The 21,703-nt window shown below is 36.7% G+C and overlaps 1 protein-coding gene and 1 long non-coding RNA gene across 10 annotated transcripts in view; one reads left to right on the top strand and one right to left on the bottom strand.

Annotated features, from left to right (window-relative positions):
* LOC147369870 (uncharacterized) overlaps positions 1–15,945 on the top strand; it is a 41,640-nt gene extending 25,695 nt beyond the window's left edge. The window contains exons 2-4 of the long non-coding RNA XR_015168005.1: positions 330–406; positions 3,045–3,120; positions 15,350–15,945. This is a non-coding gene — a long non-coding RNA (uncharacterized LOC147369870). The remainder of the gene's footprint in view (positions 1–329; positions 407–3,044; positions 3,121–15,349) is intronic.
* ZFYVE16 (zinc finger FYVE-type containing 16) overlaps positions 1–21,703 on the bottom strand; it is a 51,595-nt gene that overhangs the window by 13,087 nt on the left and 16,805 nt on the right. For 7 of the 9 annotated variants that reach the window (XM_086412783.1, XM_086412784.1, XM_086412776.1 and 4 more), the window contains 8 exons: positions 19,038–21,310; positions 17,201–17,297; positions 14,171–14,332; positions 11,369–11,511; positions 9,188–9,560; positions 7,883–8,005; positions 4,011–4,166; positions 2,288–2,512 (listed from right to left, as the gene is read on the bottom strand). In XM_086412783.1, coding sequence (XP_086268909.1) covers positions 2,288–2,512; positions 4,011–4,166; positions 7,883–8,005; positions 9,188–9,560; positions 11,369–11,511; positions 14,171–14,332; positions 17,201–17,297; positions 19,038–21,310 — 3,552 coding nt within the window. The remainder of the gene's footprint in view (positions 1–2,287; positions 2,513–4,010; positions 4,167–7,882; positions 8,006–9,187; positions 9,561–11,368; positions 11,512–14,170; positions 14,333–17,200; positions 17,298–19,037; positions 21,311–21,703) is intronic. The other 2 variants (XM_086412780.1, XM_086412779.1) reach the window with 1 other exon arrangement.

Genomic DNA, 21,703 nt, shown 5'->3' with positions numbered 1-21,703 from the left:
GTAAAAGAGATATGTAACCAGGATTGCTCAATTCCAAAGCACTTAATCTTTTCATCATACATGTTGTTTACAAACATTATAATGTCTGGGAAATCACCATAACTGGCTGGACCTCTATAAAATTCTTATAATTTAAAAAGAAACATTCTGAAAATTTAAAACAAAGTATGAAGAATTCAAGATTTTTAAGGCAATTGTAAATAATGTTCAATTGTGTTAATTTATGGATGATATAGTTCTTGGATCAGCATGATAAAAGGAACATGCAGGAAGATAGTGCAAAGAAGTGACGTGGAATCTGTCAGCTAACTACTCTTCTCTTTCTCTAGGACACTATAAACACTGCACACCAACAGAGAAAAGTACCTCGGTGGCAATGCAGCAGGACTTCTGGAAGAAAAGGAAAGTAAGAACAGGAAGATAAGACTATTTCTATGATGGTAAAAATCAGACATGTTAAACTGGGAATTTCAGTTCTCAGCTTAGATTAAATAAACCTCTTTGATACCTATTATATAAATGTACTTTTTTAAGATTCTAAGAAAACACACCTGACATTATCTACTTAAAAAAAATTAAGGGTAACTCACATCTTTGCTACATACAAACATATTTTTTTAGTTTTAAAAAATGACAACTAAGCTATTTGGATGACAAAGAATACAGAAAAAATGTAAGTTAGTGGTAAAACACATTAAAATGGGAAACAATATGATTAAGGTAAAGGCTGACTTTTTTACTTCATTTTATATGAATAGGGAGCATCCATTGCAACTTGATTGAGGTAATTTTACCTAAAAAATTAATCTTCAAAAGGTTATGACTTAGAATGACATTCTGTCAGTTACAAAGGGACTTCATAAATCATCTAATTCAACATTTAATGATATTCCAAATAGTCTCAACATAAAAGTACAGGAAATTCCTATTGGAAAATCACTAATTTCAGACAGTTTTCAGTCTTTAATCTTGGGACTCTTAACTTCTGCAATGAACTTCTCCATAGGTATATTACTTACAACAAAATAATCACACACATACACACACATCCCACAATTTCAAATTCTAGTCTAAAGTGGCATGAACACCAGTTACATCAAAATGCTGGTCTATCTAAAATCCAGCAACACACAAAGAACTCAGAAAACAGAGACTAATTAACTTCTGTGTATAACTGGTAATTTTTCTCATTACCACTAAACAGCTATCATAGCTTTCCACCTCCAACCTGATATTTTGAGAAGTCTTTCAAAATATTACTCTGTAATTTTCCTATTTTCAGTATAAGAAAAACAGATTTAGTATACAGAAGTGATACTGGCAAAAATACTGGCCAAATTTATAGATTATTATGTTCCATAACGATTTAAGATTAGCCAGTATTTTGACCTAACTTTCCTAAAGTAACATTCAAATATTAGTATCAGAGACAAAACATGAGCCTGAATGGATGAAACACGTGGCTCAGAATGCTATCTCTTAAGCTCTTTGGTTCACAGTACAAAGCCTGAGATGAAAGTTAATTTTTCACTTCTTACAACACAATTTAATAGTATCACATATTTAAATCTCAAATGGTAAGGACCACCCCCTCAAATTAGAGTTTAATAAATTTGCCAAATAGATTTAAATGTATGTCTCTTTCATGGAATTTGTCCTTTTTGAAATAGTAATGGTCACTTTTATAACTTCTCTACATTTAATTTTCCTCCAAGAAAATATCCATTCAATTAGAAGCAAATGCCTAAATTTTCCTTATATGTGATATACTTTACATGCAATAAATAAATTATTCTTTTCTGTGAGGGATAAAGAAAGCTGTAAATTCAAAAAAGTTTAACACAGAAATTATTTTAGCTTAGAGATAACCTTAGAAATATACATAAGCCTTGACCATTACTTCACAGTCATTTATGTCTGTCATTATAGTATGTACAAATTGGGGTGGGGCACAATGATTTATCTTAATACATAAGCAACATAACAAAATGAACTCCTTAACAGTAACTACTTTCAAGAAAACTTTTCAAGGTTTTCTGTGTTTTGTTTTGAAGTTCAAAAAAAATTTTAAGGTAAGTTAATAATATAATAATTAGGAACATCTACAAACTCGTAACATATCAAGGTTGTCTAATCTTGTACCAGAGGAGGGCTGTTTTAGAATTTTAAAAGTACATCAAAACAAAAGTAGTCCCATTAATACATTAAAAATTCATTTTAATGATATGTGAAATTCTTATTTACAGTCAGTATATGAACCTATATAATTTATTACTCTAAAACTTACCTTTATATTCTGCACCCAATCTCAACATTAAACGCATAGGAAAAACCTTTGCCCATGGAATCTCTAGCTTCTGGATAAGAATTCCACAAAGAAAAGGATTACTTGGTAATAGGAGATCATCAAGTTTCTGAAAAGTAGGTGTAATAAATAAAAATCCTCCATGATCCTTGCTGCTGAGAAAACTCTCAGTAAAGGTAATACTGTCCAAGTTTTCTATGTATTTTCCTAGAAATAAAATCATTAATAAAAAGACTTTAAATTGTTTTCAAGTGGCATTCTGAGTCTGAATGTCCCAATATAAACTTTCTTAAAGAAAAGCAATATATTTTCCTTACTTTCACTCTTGAAGAAGCATTAAATACCTTGTGTGCACAAAGTTCAGTTATTTCTGAGGACTGGAAATTGTGGACAAAAATTTGTGAATGTTTCTAACCATGGGTGTTTTTAAATTTTTCTCCTTACTTCAAGGTCAAGTGAAAGTCATCATGTTCCCCAAATCTTATACAACCTTTCCATGGTTTTAGTTACCTCTGGTCAACTATGGTCCAAAAATATTAACTGGAAAATTACATAAATCTCTTGCTATCCTGCTCTGCCCCACTGGGATGTGAACCACACCTTGGGTCATCTGTCCAGCATGTTCACACTGTATATGCTACAGGCCATCAGTCACTCAGTAGTAGTCTCCGTTATTAGATCAACTGTTACAGTCACTGTGCTTGTGTTCAGGTAAGCCTTTTTTTTTTTTTTTTTTTAGTTCAGTTGCTCAGTCGTGTCCGACTCTTTTCGACCCCATGGACCACAGCAAGCAAGGCCTCCTTGACCATCATCAGGTAAGCCTTATTTTTCTTAATATTGGCCCCAAGGCACTAGACAAGTGATGTTGGCAATTCGGATGTTCTCTTACTCTGCCTAATTTATAAATTAAGCTTCTTCATAGTTATGTATGAAAAAATAGTATGCGTGTGGTATGTGTGTGGCTTTCCCAGTAGCTCAGCTGGTAAAGAATCCGCCTGCAATGCAGGAGACCCTGGTTCGATTCCTGGGTCGGGAAGCCCTCCTGTGAAGGGATAGGATAGGCTACCCACTCCAGTATTCTTAGATGTCTCTGGTGCCTCAGACAGTAAAAAGTCCGCCTACAATACACAAGACCTGAGTTCAATCCCTGGGTTGGGAAGATCCCCTAGAGGAAGGCATCACAACCTACTCTAGTATTCTTGCTTGGACAATCTCCATGGACAGAGGAGCCTGGTAGGCTGCAGTCCATAGGGTCGTAAAGAGTCAGACACAACTGAGCAACTAAGCACAGCACACATATATATATTATATATATATACATATATGCTATTTTTCATATAGTATATATCTACTACAGAAAAATAGTACAATAGGGTTTGGTACCATTTCCAGTTTTAGGCAGCCACTGGGGTCTTGGAACTTATCCCCTGCAGATAAAGGGGGACTACTGTGTAGACACATAAGAAGATCAAGAAAGTAAATATATTTTACCTTTTAAAATAGGAAAAAAAAAAAAAAAACAATAAAGACAATAGTCATGTAAAATGCTAGATTTAAGGAGACTGAAAATGATAACTAAGCTCTTTTAGGTAATAAGTAATCTCGTCATAAAATAAACCTTTAGTACAGTTAGCACTGCTAAAAGCAAAAATGCCCCTCATTTATCCATCCCCTGGTCTGAACAGTTAAAAATAAAATACTGTACCTTTCAGAGCATCCTTATAAATGGTGATAAACAGTCTGAATATGTCCTTAGGAATAGTATCTTCATTTGGCAAACATAGCAATAGAATAATAATTTCTGCCTGTCCCAAGCCATGCAATCCATTGGTTGAGAAGTACCAGTATTTGTCTGAGGAATCTTAAGTGACAAAAGCATACAACTATAAATGTCAGCTTCTAATTGTCCTTTGCATGAAGCACAACTTTTCAAACTCCTTATTTCCCCAATGTTCTCACAAAACTTAAACTGTTGTGTAAGATGACTTGTGTAACTATGTAAGATTACTTCAATAGTTTTGGTCTCAAGTCAAATAACAGGGAGGGAACAGAGCCCCACCCATCAATAGAAAATTGGATTAAAGATTTACTGAGCATGGCCCCGCCCTCAGAACAAGATCCAGTTTCCCCCTCAGTCAGTCTCTCCCATCAGGAAGCTGGCATAAGCCTCTTATCCTTCTCCACCAGAGGCAGGCAGAATGAAAACCACAATCACAGAAAATTAACCAATCTGATCACACGGACAAGAGCCTTGTCTAACTCAATGAAACTATGAGCCATGCCCTGTAGTGCTGCCCAAGACGGACAGGTCGTGGTGGAGAGGTCTGACAAAATGTGGTCCACTGGAACTCCCCCAGTCGGTAGGTGCCCAATACGCTACTGGAAATCAGCGGAGACATAACTCCAGAAAGAAAAGAAGAGACGGAGCCAAAGCAAAAGCAATATCCAGTTGTAGATGTGACTGGTGACAGAAGTAAAGTCCTATGCTATAAAGAGCAATATTAAAACCAATACAATATTGTAAAGTAATTAGCCTCTAATTAAAAAAAAAAAAAAAAAAAAAAGAGCAATACTGCAAGGAACCTGGAATGTTAAGTCCATGAATCAAGGCAAATTGGAAGTGGTCAAACAGGAGATGGCAAGAGCGAACACTGACATTTTAGTAATCAGTGAACTGAAATGGACTGGAATGGGTGAATTTAACTCAGATGACAATTACATCTACTACTCTGGGCAAGAATCCCTTAGAAGAAATGGAGTAGCCATCATGGTCAACAAAAGAATCCAAAATGCAGTACTTGGATGCAATCTCAGAAACGACAGAATGATCTCTGTTTGTTTTCAAGGCAAACCATTCAATATCCCAGTAATCCAAGTCTATGACTGGAGCAGTAATGCTAACAAAGCTGAAGTTGTACAGTTCTATGAAAACCTACAAGACCTTCTAGAACTAACACCCATAAAAAATGTCCTTTTCATTAGAGGGGACTGGAATGCAAAAGTAGGAAGTCAAGAAATACCTGGAGTACCAGGCAAATTTGGCCTTGGAGGACAGAATGAAGGGCTAATAGAGTTTTGCCAAGAGAATGCACTGGTCATGGCAAACACCCTCTTCCAACAACACAAAAGACGACTTTACACATGGATATCACCAGATGGTCAACTCCAAAATCAGATTGATTATATTCTTTGTAACCAAAGATGGAGAAGCTCTATACAGTCAGCAAAAACAAGACAGGGAGCTGACTGTGGCTCAGATCATGAACTCCTTATTGCCAAATTGAAGAAAGTAGGGAAAACCACTAGACCATTCAGGTATGACCTAAATCAAATCCCTTATGATTATACAGTGGAAGTGACAAACAGATTCAAGGGATTAGATCTGACAGACAGAGTGCCTGAAGAACTATGGACGGAGGTTTGTGACATTGTACAGGAGGCAGTGATAAAGACCATCCCCAAGAAAAAGAAATGCAAAAAGGCAAAATGGTTGTCTGAAGAGGCCTTACAAATACCTGAGAAAAGAAGATAAGCAAAAGGCAAAGGAGAAAAGGAAGATATACTCATCTGAATGCAGAATTCCAAAGAACAGCAAGGAGAGATGAGAAAGCCTTCCTCAGTGATCAATGCTAAGAAATACAGGAAAACAATAGAATGGGAAAGACTAGAGATCTCTTCGAGAAAATTAGAAATACCAAGGGAACATTTCATGGCAAGATGGGTTCAATAAAGGACAGAAATAGTATGGACCTAACAGAAGCAGAAGATATTAAGAGGTGGCAAGAATACACAGAAGAACTATACAAAAAAGATCTTCACGACCCAGATCATCACGATGGTGTGATCCCTCACCTAGAGCCAGATATCCTGGAATGCGAAGTCAAGTGGGCCTGAGGAAGCATCACTACAAACAAAGCTAGTGGACGTGATGGAATTCCAGTTGAGATATTTCACACCCTAAAAGATGATGCTATGAAAGTGCTGCATTCAATATGCCAGCAAATTTGGAAAACTCAGCAGTGGCCACAGGACTGGAAAAAGTCAGTTTTCATTCTAACCCCAAAGAAATCCAACGCCGAAGAATGCTTAAACTACCACACAACTGCACTCATTTCACACACTAGCAAAGTAATGCTCAAAATACTCCAAGCCAGTCTTCAACAGTACATGAACTGCGAACCTCCAGATGTTCAAGGTGGTTTTAGAAAAGGCAGAGGAACCAGAGATCAAATGGCCAACATCCGCTGGATCATCAAAAAAGCAGGAGAGTTCCAAAAAAACATCTATTTCTGCTTTATTGACTATGCCAAAGCCTTTGACTGTGTGGATCACAACAAACTGTGGAAAATTCTGAAAGAGATGGGAATACCAGACCACCCAACCTGCCTCCTGGGAAATCTGTATGCAGGTCAAGAAGCAACAGTTAGAACTGGACATGGAACAACAGACTGGTTCCAAATAGGGAAAGGAGTACATTGAGGCTGTATATTGTCACCATGCTTATTTAACTTATATGCAGAGTACATCATGCAAAATGCTGGGCTGGATGAAGCACAAGCTGGAAGCAAGATTGCCGGGAGAAATATCAATAACCTCAGATACGCAGATGACACCATCCTTACAGCAGAAAGTGAAGAGGAACTAAAGAGCCTCTTGATGAAAGTGAAAGAGGAGAGTGAAAAAGTTGGCTTAAAGCTCAACATTGAGAAAACTAAGATCATGGCATCTCATCCCATCACTTCATGGCAAATAGATGGGAAAACAATAGAAACAGTGACAGACTTTATTTTTGGGAGCTCCAAAATCACTGCAGACGGTAACTGCAGCCATTAAATTAAAAGATGCTTGCTCCTTGGAAGAAAAGTTATGACCAACCTAGACAGCATACTAAAAAGCAGAGACATTACTTTGCCGACAAATGTCCGTCTAGTCAAAGCTATGATTTTTCCAGTAGTCATGTATGGATGCAAGAGCTGGAATATAAAGAAAGTTGAGCACCGAAGAATTGATGCTTTTGAACTGTGGTGTTGGAGAAGACTCTTGAAAGTCCCTCGGACAGCAAGGAGATCCAACCAGTCCATCCTAAAGGAAATCAGTCCTGAATATTCATTGGAAGAACTGATGCTGAAGTTGAAATTCCAATACTTTGGCCACCTAATGCGAAGAATTGATTCTTTTGAAAAGACCCTGATGCTGGGAAAGACTGATGGTGGGAGGAGAAGGGGATGACAGAGGATGAGATGGTTGGATGGCGTCACAGACTCAATGGACATGAGTTTGAGTAGGCTCCGGGAGTTGGTGATGGACAGGGAGGCCTGGCATGCTGCAGTCCAAGGAGTCGCAAAGAGTCAGACACGACTGAGCAACTGAACTGAGTAAAAATCTTTAAACTATTACTTCAAAAATCACTGCATGTGAAACTGCAAAATTTATTCATATAATTTTTGACTAAAAAAATCAATATCCAATACTGCTTATTTTTTTACAGTTGTCAATCAAAATTTAACCTGACAATGAAATTAATTATTCAGAAATCCTGCTTACCAATTAGGCAAAGAAAAATAAATCGTTACTTACAAAATGCTAACTTGACATTCACAAGTAGATTAGCATTTAAGACAAATGTAACAGGACAAGAACCTTCGCCTTCAAGAAGCAAAATGATCTGTTCATGAGATGGGTGTTTTTCTACTACAGGCACTAAAACATGAAAACAACATATTAATTAGAATAAAGATGTCTCCTGTTAAATATGCCTATCACAAAAAAGCCACATTTATAAATCCACCAATGACTTGATCCCAGTTAAAAAGCAAAAACACATCTCATGAAATCAATCAACAACCAGACAACTGTTATATACTACTAATTTTTACTTTTCAATTTATGTGAATATATTAATATTAGAATACATATAAATTCTGATCAATTATATTATATGTATATATAGTCTATGCACAAACATGTTGATTAAATTTCAGCAGCTTTAAGCTTTTAAGACAGTTTTCTAAAGTGGATTCCAATCTGCCAGCCACTCCAATTACAAATTCTAAAATTTGCAACTATAAAAGTAGTCTAGACCCAAATTGTATATACTGCTTGCTGTGATATGCCTTAGGTCAGTGATAAGTGGCTAAGAAAGAACTTGACAATCAACAGGAAAATATACCAATGGCATGCAAAGAACAGGGCTTACAGTATTTTTTTGCCACCATCACTAGGATCATGAAATAGCTCCTACTTACAGAACAGAGATCCTAGGCTTCATGCTCCTATACTATGAGGCACAGAACGTAATCATTTCACGTGGGATGCAGCATAAGGCCTGGAGTTACATGGATGTATTCTTAGGGAACTATTCCAAGGTGGCAGATAGCCACAGAATCTCCAGCTTAGAAAGGTCCTTGGAGACCACCTAAATTATCTTCTTTTACAAAGGAAGCTGAGGCCCAAAAGATTAAATTATACTTCAAGTCATAGGTATATCATGTAGCAGATGAGGAACTAAAATTTCTATTTCTGTCATCCAATCCAATATTCTTTTCTTTAGGTACTATGCATCTTAAAAAAAAAATGATATGGAGTCAAAACTAATAAAAGACTTAAAGCCTATGAATTTCTCTGTTGTACCGGACTTTAAATTAGGGACCCAGATACATGAATCACATTCAAATCAACTCAAGAGGTCAGATATTTTTAGAATTGTTTGTATACAGTAAGACTTTTTGCAAACTAGTGTTCCATGCCATCATACATATTTCAACCACAGTAAGTTTAAAAAAATACATTTCATATATCAGAGACAAAATTCATCAATATATTCTTCTTTAAAAAAAAAAAACAATAAAACTCCTTTTTAAATTTAAATAACTGCTATCCTACCTGATCGCTTTTCTCCAGATGTAACCAGAAGAGGGGGCAAGCTGTCCTCATCATCAGGTAGAAGACTCATCTTATTGCAAACATTATCAATACTACACAACAACCTGTAGTCTGAAGTACTAGCAACAGGTAAACTGCTGTTAACCAAGACATCAGTAGGACCTGATGGTTCCTCAGTTTCTGCAAAAACATCATCATCTAGTGTAAAAGAAGCAGATGTAGGCAACCCCTCAGTTCCTGTGTTTGTAGGCAATTTTTCCACAGGTGGAACCTGAGAAGTAGGACTTTGAATTATCTCATTTCTTGTATCTTCTGTCTCACTGTTTGGTTTTTCCACTGGAGTAGAATGGGCATGATCCACTGTGTTTACCATCTGTGAAATATGGAGGAAAAAGCCCAAATCAGTTCAGGGTCTCTGCTCAAATGTGAAATATTGATTGTAGACAGTCAAAGATATCTTTTGAAAAAGAATAAATAAAATCAAAATGGGCTCAGAAATTCTGTAGAAGCCAAATTTCCCCAAAAAACAGTACCATCTTGCTTCTAAATTCAAGAACACAGGTTTAGCTTTACTATATGCTCAGGTAAGTATGACTTTAATTTTATAGACTGGAAAAAGGAGGCAAGGACAACTTCAGGATCCTATTCCATACCACAAAGTGAGCATGTTTATTAGTTCAACCCAAGGCACTCCTCCTCCTAATAGACAAAAAAGCCTGGCTGGGAGGTGGCAAGGGAGAGGAAAAGGGGAGAAGGCAGAGAGGGAGAGTGGTTAGGAAGCAAAATGGTAGATATACTCCACAACAGTAGCCGTCTGGAATAAACTATACATCAAATCTGCTTCAATTAAGCCCCCCTCCCCCTTTTTTTTAAGACTGGCCAAACCTGAGTCAATAGAGAACTGTTTATGAACTCAAGTAATACTAGCCTCTGTAAAAATTCCATTTTGTTAAAATACTGATTGAGGGTAGGTGCTAGCTAAGGAACATACTTTTGGTAATTACGGCTCCTTGTAAAACCTAGCTCATGAACTCTTACTGACAAACAACATAAGTTTATATAGTATGGAAACTTGAAGAGAGGATACATGTGCATCTTGTCTAATGTATGTACCCTGGATAAACCAGGTAACTGGCTCAGAGGAGATGCTCAATAAATCTGTTTAATGAATAAATAAGATTTCTACTTCATATGTCCATACTTACTTTTTAAAGTATATTACTATTTTACAATTAAGAGTTCTTAGTGGGTTTGGATTCTGTCTTCTATTTAACACCTAGTACATCTGTATAAATATAAACATATATACTACCATCAGATACTTCACTGAATGTTTGAAAATCATTAAACAAATTAGTCTAAATTGCCTTACTAAATCTCAGTTCTATTTCCCCATACTAGGGGTTCTCAAAATGTGGTCCAGGGATCTCAACACCCTTTCAGGAAGTCAGTGAGGTCCCAGGATTTTCTTCATTTAACTAAAACAACATATCACAACAGACTGAATTTAGAAGTAGATGTAAGAATCTATCTTCTATTAAGCCAGATGTTAAAGAAATTCACACAAAATATAAAACAATGTTATTCCTCTCACTAAACTTTTATTTTGAAAACTTTTCATAAAAATATTATTTCTATTAATGAGTTTATTTTTAATTTAAAATTTTTGTCAGTTTTAATTCAGTAATTATCAATAAACATAACCCACATAACCTGCAGTTCTTTTGAGTTCTCAATAATTTTTAGGAGCATAAAGGGGTCCTGAGATAAAAAAAAAATTTAAGAATCACTGCCTTAAACTGACATTAAAAAATAAAATCTAAAATATATTCACTACATCATATGTTTCTCATTTAATGAAGCTCAAAGCCTTTTTTAAAAAGTACTCTAGTAATCAGGGGCTTCCCTGGTGCCTCAGTGGTAAAATATCCGTCTACCAACGCAGGAGGTGCAGGTTCAACCCCAGGGTCAGGCACATCCCCTGGAGAAGGAAATGGCAACCCACTCCAGTATTCTTGCTTGGGAAATCCCATGGACTGAGGAATCTGGCAGGCCATAGTCTGCGGGGTCGCCAAAGAGTCAGATATGACTTAGCAACTAAACGACTCTAAGAATCATGCAAGGAATTACCTATAAAATAAAATTTTACTAAATTAACAAGTCATTCTTTAGATTCCTTACCAACGGCATATCAGGTAAGAGAGGACTAAAGTCTTCAGAACATCTTTTACTTCCAGATGATAATTTTGTTGTATCTGCAACTTCACCATTGGGCAATATACCATCTGCAAACCATACTCTCTTCTGTTCTTTGGAGCATAATCCTAGAATCAGTTTAAAAAAGTAAAGCATTTTAATTTGATATTGCAATGATTTAATATTAAATAGGTCAGGAAAAGTTTTCAAAAGCTTTTTCTAACTATTGGCAAGCCCTGCATTTCAGGGTTTCAAGGCCTACAGAAATGGCTTTTTGTGATTCATCTACCCAGAATAGTTTTTTTCCTAATTCCCACAAAGGCAGGGCTGGCCCTAGGAATCCCGAAGTCAGAAAGAGTATTCAGGAGACGTTATACCTTAAGGACATCGGATGCAGATTTAAAGCCTATATCATTAAGGCTAACTTTGTGAGTATGGAGACCAAATGAAATTTAGGGACTAAGACACAGGGAGGGAAAATGGAATAGATCAGAGCATGGTAGATAAGCAAAGGGAAAAAAGTATTAAGAACAGAAGAAAGAAGCATAAAAAATCTAAAAAAAGAAATGGGATCACTTGTGCATCAGAGGTCAATTTCTACTTCTAACAGAAGCACATGTTTTGTTCTTATAATGTTGGATATTTACATTTTTTAATACAATTAATTTACATTTCTTAATAGTAATTAATATTTTTCTCTCAGATTTGGAGGAAATAACTAGATGTCAGCATAAATATCTGTTTTCTTTTGTTAAAAAGCATCTATGGAGGAAGGTTATGAAAATTCCTACCAGATTTTAGAACATATAAACATCAAAAGGACCAACTTTCCATATCATAATACAAATAACACCGAAAAAACTGGACTCATATATAATTTCTGCAACATGGGTGGATATATTTTAAAAGGTATCTTTCTTATATTTGCAATGCTTCATAATTTAATAATTTTAAAGTCAATATAAGAAAATATATAAATATTTTAAAAAGTGGACTCATCATCTTTAGAGTTATAATAACCATACATGCTGAACCTCATTATTTAAGTTATAGTGATAAATAGAAAATAGCTATTAAGTGAGAGAGAAGTGAAACTCAAAATAGTTGACAGAAGTACTTGAATATGTCTGACAATCAGTTATCTTCTAGCATGTTACAGACTAATAGTTTATGTTAAAAAAAATATACACAGTACTGAATAGCACAGGGAACTACACTCAGTATTTTATAATAACCTATAAGGGAAAGAATCTGCAACAGAATATATATACATATGTAACCGAATCACTGCACCATACACCTGAAACTAACACAACACTGTAAATCAGCTATACTTTAATTTGAAAATTAAATGAAGGCCTATACAGGTTTTACTCAAGATCCTACAACCTACTACAATAGGTTGTAAAAAAGAACAGAGTGCCCAAAGGTTTTTAAATCTTTAAAAGTTTTTTAGAAGATATAAGAAACATTTTTTATTGTAGTGAAATACACATTTAAAAATAGATTTTTAAGGAAAGGGAGACATGCCAATTATTTACCTATTGTCTTTCAAATCCAAGCCCACCCTTCTATATGGTGTTCTGTGATACTCTTTGGACATCTGAAAGGTGCAATTCCCAGCCCCCCGTGCTAGTTGGTTCTGGTCACAGGTACTAATGACAGGCACTGGTTGAAGACTGAAAGGTGGGAAGAGAAGGAATTCTTTCTGTTTCTAGTTTCTGCCAGGATCTCTGCAGCAGCACCACCACCAGATATACCTAACATGTCCCGTGAATTTCAGTACTCCTTACATCAATCAATTAATCAAGCTGGGAACACTCCTTCAGTTATCTTAACACCAATCCTATGAGGCTCCTCAGTGGCCCCAGCATTTGCCACTTGGTGTTCCTCTAGAAGCAACAGCACCAGCTTCATGATGTGGTACCCTAATCCATGAGCACCACATCTGAGAACCAAGCATCTCCTGGTATTCCTGTACTAAGTTCTAGTAACACTGACTCTCCCCTTTCATTCTCCCAACCCTAGGGATAGCAGCTGCTTTCTGCACTTACTAATCTCTGAGTCACTTGTTCAGTCACTCAGTTGTGTCTGACGTTTTGAGACCCCATGGACTGCAGCACACCAGGCCTCCCTGTCCCTCACTATCTCCATGAGTTTGCCCAAACTCATGTCCATTGAGTCTGTGATGCCATCCAACCATCTCATCCTCTGTCGTCCCTTTCTCCTCCCGCCTTCAATCCCTCCCAGTATCAGGGTCTTTTCCAATGAGTTGGCTCTTCACATCAGGTGGCCAAAGTATTGGAGTTTCAGCTTCAGCATCAGTCCTTCCAATGAATATTCAGGACTGATTTCCTTTAGGATTGACCGGTTTGATCTGCTTGCAGTCCAAGGGACTCTCAAGAGTCTTCTCCAACACCACAGTTCCAAAGCATCAGTTCTTCGGTGCTCAGCTTTCTTTATGGTCCAACTCTCACATCCATACATGACTATTGGAAAAACCACAGCTTTGACCAGACGGATCTCTGTTGGCAAAGTAATGTCTCTGCTTTTTAATACGTTGTCTAGGTTTGTCACAGCTTTTCTTCCACCCTTGAGCGTCACTTGAGCATGCCCTTTTTGTTCTTCTACCCTTCTAACATACATACCCTTCTAACCAGTCCCCTGTATTAAGTTCCTTCTGGCAGCTAGTCTAAGGTTCTCTGTTCTCACTAGATTCCTGAATACTAGAAAACTTCTATTTTAATAATTTATCTTTAATATTAGACAGAATTTTCTTCTAGTTACCTTCAACACTTGGTTGTTTAAGTGCTGAGATTGGTAAAGTTGTAGGTGAAGGTATACTTGATGTTTGAGTCTCCTGAAGAGGCTGGACGGTGGCACACTCATCAGAATGATTAGATTTAAGATTAGAACCAGTTGGACTCATCATCCTTTCAAATGCCTGAGCTATAAAGGGAAAAAAATTCATCTCAGATGTTTTTAAACTTCAAAGTAAGTTATGATAAATATTCTATTTTTCAAGTTGTAAGGAGAAAGAAATCAAATGGCTAAACGAGAAGTGGCACGTGGGAAAGATAACATTCTTACTTCCTTATTTTAGTTGGCAGCATTCTACTTCAGTATAAGCTACCAATTAGTTAATTCAATATAATTTTGGCTTATGTTTGGTATCTACTAAAGAAAATCATTGTTATTTAATATGACCATCTGTTTTTGCCGTTGCACCCTTAGAGTCTATTTCCAGTATAGTTCCTAGTGATTCTTTTAAGACATAAATCCTTATCGTATCATTCTTCTGCTTAAAATCCTTAGTGGCTTCCCTACTAAAATGAAATTTTAAGTTGTTACAGTGGCCCACAAGACCCCGTCTTAGTCTGCTGCTGCTAAGTCGCTTCAGTCATGTTCGACTCTGTGCAACCCACAGACGACCCATAGACAGCAGCCCACCAGACTTCCCCGCCCCTGGGATTCTCCAGGCAAGAAAGAACACTGGAGTGGGCTGCCATTTCCTTCTCCTAAGAAGGAAAATGTCTTTGTCTACATTTCTATAAATCCCACCTCTGCTTTCCTAGTCAGCTGATATCATTTCTCACTAAAATCCTACTTACTCATCATGATACAGCCACTGAGGCCTCCTTGTTCTTCAACAGTGAAGCAAGCACTCTTCTAGGTTAGGGTCTTTGCTGTTACTGTTCTCTCTGCCTGGCATGTTCTTCCATATAGCTTTATTCTCTTATCTCCTTCAAGTCTCTGCTTAACATACCATAGTATCATAAGCCCTTATTCTTACCACCTTTTAAAATAACCACCTCTTGCCCCCAAATCTGTTACCATCTATCCCTCTTACACTTTTATTTTTATTTAGAATACTATCACCATCTGATATTCTCTTTGCTATCCTATCCATCACTCCCCACATTCATAAGCTCTATGAGATCAAAACGTCCCATGTTTTGTTTTCAGCTGGACCTCTAAAGCACTGAACAGTGCCTGAGCACTGCTGAATGATGTTTCACCCACACAACATGGAACAGCACTCACAGCTCTCCCGTAAGCATTTCTCCAAACTGATCTGCTACAAATGCTGCCACTGCTACAGTAACCGTCTTCAAGCGCCACTAAATTAGCACCCTCATGCAATGACTTCCTCTAACCGAACAAAATCCAAACGCAATACCCAGAGTTTCAAAGTAATTTCCAACCTGCCCTAAGTTTATGTAATGGCACTCACATGCATGCTTCTTTAAAACTTACAGTTTTAGCACAACTTCCTCATTATCCAGTCTATAACGAAACTATCTTTTCTTTTTCCTGGAATTTGTTCTAAAAGAGTCCTCGAGCCATTTTTCTATTAGTAACATTATTTTAAATGATCATGTCTACTATTTTCAACCCTAACATTGGTGTTAAAGTAACTTATTTATGTTTTCTTGTGGTGTATAAATTAATGATAAACAGAGCTACAAACGAAATTACATGTTATATCAAAACAGAATAAAACAGGTATCTAAATAAATCCATTCGAAATATTTTCTTTAATAAACTAATGCTTGATCTCAGTTTCCTAGTTGGTTTCTTTAATGACCGTATCTTCTCTCCTGGATCCTCAGAGTATGTTCTAATGTTCACCTAAAAATCTGACTTGTCAACTCGAAGAATGTTTCAAATCTTCATGGCTGCTTTATTTTTAACCGAGGAGAGATAATTATGTTGGAGCTTGCTCTAAGATTTCTTAATTCTGGCGATTGCTTGGCTAACAGTACCAGCAGTAGTCTTAAAGGCTACTGAAATGGCATAAGCAAAAGATTTAAGTACTTAAATTCTTCATAAAGACTGGTGGTAGTGTGGAAATATTAAAAGATTTACACTCTATTATCTTCCAGAGCAGAGGTCAACAGCAGGGAGTAAAGCAGCTTACCTCAGGCTAACAGACTCACATCAGAGCTTTTTGAAGAATTGCTGAAAAAATTTATCTTCATTCAAAAGAGAAAAACAAATTATTATCAGGTATTTATTCTCCTGGCTAACAGGAAGCAGTACCTGAGCTAGTGCACAGGTCTGGTCTTAAAAGTCCCAAGTAATATTTGCTGGGAATTAAACTGTCAACAAATCTTTAAAAATGCCAAGAAGTACTTACTCAAAAGAACAAACGTGTATTTGAAGAAAAAAACAAACATACATATATATAGACACATACACAACTGTGAGAACTAAAGTAAGACCACCAAGATTTTTGCTGATAATAATAGTAAACTAGCTAAACATACAAACAAAATTATAAAACTGAGAAAGGAGAGAAATATGTAAAAGATGAAACTGTATAAATAGTGTAACAGTCCTATGAATTTATATAAAAATTATAAATATTACTACCTTATCTTTCATTCCCACGGTAGGTTGTAATTTTCCATAAGGTGGGAACTATTATCTTGCCTTATGCTATTAATATATAAGACTGGGTAATATTTACTGGTAGGTATTCTATAAATGTTCAGATTAAGATGATGAGGACGACAATGATGGTGACAAAAACAAACAGGCGGATGAAATGCAGCATTTAGGGACCTGGTACCTGTTAAAAGTTAATGAACTGCCATCCCAGAAACTGAATGCTTCCTTTCCAGACTGGTAGTAATAATTGTGAGAGTGGAACAAAAAGAAGAGAAACCAAGCCTTGGGATGTCCCACCTAAGCCAGATAAGTCAACACTAGGTCCTCGCCTTAAGAAAATAAAGAAGTTTATCTTTGTCACAATCTAGTTGTTTTTAAGATATATTCAATTACTGGAAGAAGAAATGTCAGGTTCATACTCACCTTTACTAATAGTCTCATAGCAGACTACACATACTCTTGCCTCCTTCTCTAGATACTGCAATTTACACTTCCTATTACAACAGACACCGCAAAATACCTGAAGAGAATAAAATATCAAATTTGATTTTGTTTCAAGCATGGTTATACCTACTGGAGGCAAACACCATTTTTCTGATTACATGACAATCTTTCTAATCATCATAATCATAGGTAATTATTAAAATGATTCTTTTTATTTTTATTGTTTTACTTAAATGAGGTTTCTACAATTTAAAATTATGTTACTGACGAGAATTCCTTTAAATCAATTACGCTAACTAGAAGAGAAAAAAACTTTCTTAATAAGTTCACAATTTTAAAACCTGTCATCCTTTATAACCCCACTTTTTTTTTTTAAAACTTTTTGGCTGTGCTGCATTGCATGTGAGATCTTCGAATCCCAATCAGGGATCAAACCCAAACTCCATGCAGTGGAAGTACAGTCTTAACCACTGGACTGTCAGGGAAGTCTCCTTCCTTTACAACTTTTAAAAGTAGAATGTTATTCAAAAGAGAAACAGACTCAGATTTATAGAGAACAAACTAGTGGCTACCACTGGGGAAAGTGGGGAAGGGCAAGACAGGGGTAGAGGATTAAAAGGCATAAACTAACAAGTGTAAAATAAACTACTAGGATATGTTGTACAGCACAGGGAATATAGCCAGTATTTTATAATAACTACAAATGGAGTATTATCTTTAAAAATTGGGAATCACTATGTTGTATACTTGAAACTTTCATAATATTGTAAAACTATACTCAATTAAAAACAAACAACACAGACAGAGGGCTTCCCTGGTGGAGAAGGAAATGGCAGCCCACTCCAGTGTTCTCGCCTGGAGAATCCTAGGCACAGAGGAGCCTGGTGGGCTGCCATCTATGGGGTCGCACAGGGTCGGATGCAACTGAAGCGACTTAGCAGCAGCTGGTTTACATTTGGAGAAGGGAATGGCAGTCCACTCCAGTATTCTTGCCTGGAGAATTCCACAGACAGAAAAGCCTGGGGGGCTACAGTCCATGGAACCTGTTGGCCAATGCAGGAGACACAGGCATCCCTGATCCAGGAGGGTCCCACACGCTGCAGAGCAACTAAGCCCGTGTGCCACAACTCTTAAGCCTGTGCTCTAGAGCCTGGGAGTCGAAACTACTGAGCCCATGGGCTCAGTCGCAACTACTGAAGCCTGAGCACCCTGGAGCCCTTAAGCCGCAACAAGAGAAATCACTGCAGTGAGAAGCCCGCACGCTGCAACTAAAGAGTAGCCCCTACTTGCAGCAACTAAAGAAAAGCTGAAAATGCTGGGGAAAAATGCAACGTTATTTCTATAGGCAAGCCTTAGAATTCACAGACAAGACAGAACACAAATGAAGTCATCTTCAACGTTCTGAACCTCATGCAAGTCAATCTGCTTTTTTTCTCAGTGTTTACCTCAGGTATCAAGCGTAAGACTAGCTTGCATAGTAGTCCTGGAATTAAGTATTCAAGGATAAACTGGAATTAAACTGAATTCCATGCATCTGATGTGTTAATGTCAGGGAGAAAATGACACATATTGTTAGATTTCACAAAAATTAGTGTTCCTCATTTCCCAGTATGTAATACCCATGACTGTGTGATATTTATTCAAACCTCAAGCAATCTATAAAAATGGCAGGGCTTTATATATTTCCACATAAATGAAAAACAATGATTTTAAATTAACTGAATCTTGTAATCATCTATTAATCAGTTCTTCTGTCACATAACATTTCATTTAAAATGCCTCAAAAGAATAAAAGACAAACATTTTCATAGCTTACTTTTCCGCATGCTCGGCAATGATGTCTCCGTTTCGTAAAAGTAAATTTGACTTGGCAGTTCATACAGTTTGGAGCTTCTGAATCAGGAACCCAAGTAGGTTGTTTCTGGCCCAAAACAAGGCCATCTTTGCAAGTGTTTGTAGGAAGAGATTCTTCATTTGCAGTTACAAAACTGGACCCACCTTCAAAATTACTTTCTATATCAATGTAATTAGAATCGAAGCTAACCTGAGGATCAGTCACAGAATCTGTAGTACAGGTGGTTGCGACAATGGTATTTGCTGTCCTAGGTTTACTTTCAGGCATATTTGGAACATCGAGTTTATTTGGTTCCTTTGAACTCCTTGTTCTTGATGGAACACTAAACAATTGCTTAGGTCTGGCCCCTCCAACATGCACAGATTGACTGTTACTATCAGAGGTTGATAATTCATTTGTAATCTCAGACTTACTGCTAGATAACCCTTGTTCAACTGTAACTGTACTTTTTTCGCTTAAAGAAAGGCTACCATTTTCAGCTGTATTTTGTTTATCAATTGTTTCACAAATCATATTAATACCAGGACTTTCCCTAGTAGCTCCTGCTTCAGCATCAAAATATATACTATCAATATTTCCATCATCTAGGCCTTTCATATCTATCTGATTCATTTGAGGTTTTGCATCATTTATATTTTCTTCAAATGATTTTATGTTACTCGTCTGAAGATACTGTTCAGTGAGAAAGGCATCAAGTTCAGCATCACTAATTGGTGCGCCACTTTTCATGCCTTCATCAATGTTAAAGTAATCTAAGTCTTGTCCATCAATATCATTGCTTGAAAAAGTGAGACCTTCACAATGATCAGGAGATTCTGGGGCACTAGCACCAGAAAGCTCTATTTGAGATTCTGCAGCTGTATAAGAACTGCTGTTATCAACGTAATCCATAGATTCAACTCTAATTACCTTCTGGTTAGAATCTACCTTTCTATCTCCCATCTTTTCAGTTAATGGCTGATGAAGTATGTTTTTACATTTATCCTGTTTCAAAAGATCAGTCTCCTTAAAAGATTCCCCACCTGAAGTAACTTTCTTCTGTATTTCTTCATGTACAGTCACTGCATCCTGTACATTATCTTTATTTTCATTCTGGGGTAAAAAATCACCATGACCTTTACTGTCAATTAAAGATCCACACAAAGACCCAGGTACTGGAAGACAGGACAATGAGGAGTATGTATTTTCACTTGAAACATGTAAAGCTGAAGCAGAATCTTGGATTACATCTTTATTATCATTAAGATCTACATTTCTTGAGTCTTCTTTTGCAGATTCTTTTATAAATACAGCAGTCCTATCTTCCTCAAAGGAAAAGTCAGGTAACTTGGAATTTTCATCTCTTAAATTTGGATCATTTAAGCACAAACCTCCATCTTTTGGAAGACTGCAAGACAAAGCACTTGTGCTGCCTCCTTCTTTTAAGCATTCTGTGGCAGCTTTAACTGGCACCTCTTCCTCCTCTTTTACCAAACAGCCAACAGCTTTTACTAATTCACATGGCTGGTTCTTGTGCTGTGGGTGGTCTTTGGCATCAAACGCTTTGGAACTTTGTTGAGTCAAAGCAGATGGCATGTTAAAATCAGCAACTGGTTCTGACTGATTAGAGATCTTTTTATCCTCTAAATTTTCTTTTTCATTGTAATTACATGAATCTGAAAGTGCTGTATCTACTTTTACACCAAATTCTGTAGTTCCACTGATTCCTCTGTTTTGTAATTCCAAGCTGACATCGTTCTGTTCCTCTCTGACTGCATTATTACCATGGTCTGCTGAAGACACACAGAAAGTTTCCGACACTGAAGATAAATCCAGTCCAGTCAAGGAATCTGCACTAGACTTCAAATCATCTGGCAATAATTTTTTAATATCTTCTTCACTATTAGCTACATGAACTAAATTACCCATGTCACTTATCAGATCACAGACAGGTTTACTACACCGTCCCATATACAGAGGCTGGATTTCATCTGAAGTGCCGCCATCCACAGAAGAAAGGAGATCAAGCCCTGTTACATTTTTTTCATTTTGTAAAGAAGTTAGTCCCCCAAGTCCTTTTTCACTCAGGGCAATCTGATTTGTCTCATAACCTGTTTCTGATGAGACACAACAATTAATGCACTGCTGATCCTTTGGTAGCAATGAAGTTACTTGTGAGGCAGTCAACTCTGAAGAGACTGAATAGTGCTTAGAATCGTATGCCTTTTGTGCATCTTGGAGATAATCTTGTTCATCTAATTAAAACAGGAACACACTGTTAGTGATGAGACCCAAATCAAAATTATTACAAAGATATTATGGTTTCTACAACTTCTAAGCTTGTTTTTTTAGACCAGAGATAGATTACTCTCTTGCAGAATGGTAATAATTCCAGGATTATTTTTATTTGGATTTAAACTATTTGGGGTTTTTACCTTTATTTATGTAGATGTCATAATATGATAGAAACTCTACTTAAAGTAACTCTGTTGCACTATAAAAACCAGACTAAGGAAGAGCTGAAAAACAATCTAACTTCTTTGTGCTGTGCACCAGTTTCCCTGTCTTCATCCTAAGATGTGGAAAACACTGTCTTTCATAGTAATGAAATACCAATTTTATGAAGAACTCACAAGTTGCTTTTAGCT

The sequence above is a fragment of the Bos grunniens genome, chromosome 7, assembly GCF_055505025.1.
Source record: "Bos grunniens cultivar Pamir isolate PY7600 chromosome 7, Bosgru_T2T1.0, whole genome shotgun sequence".
In the NCBI taxonomy this organism is placed as follows: domain Eukaryota; kingdom Metazoa; phylum Chordata; class Mammalia; order Artiodactyla; family Bovidae; genus Bos; species Bos grunniens.
Note: the sequence above shows the minus strand (reverse complement) of the source record. Positions and strands in the feature narration are given on the sequence as shown.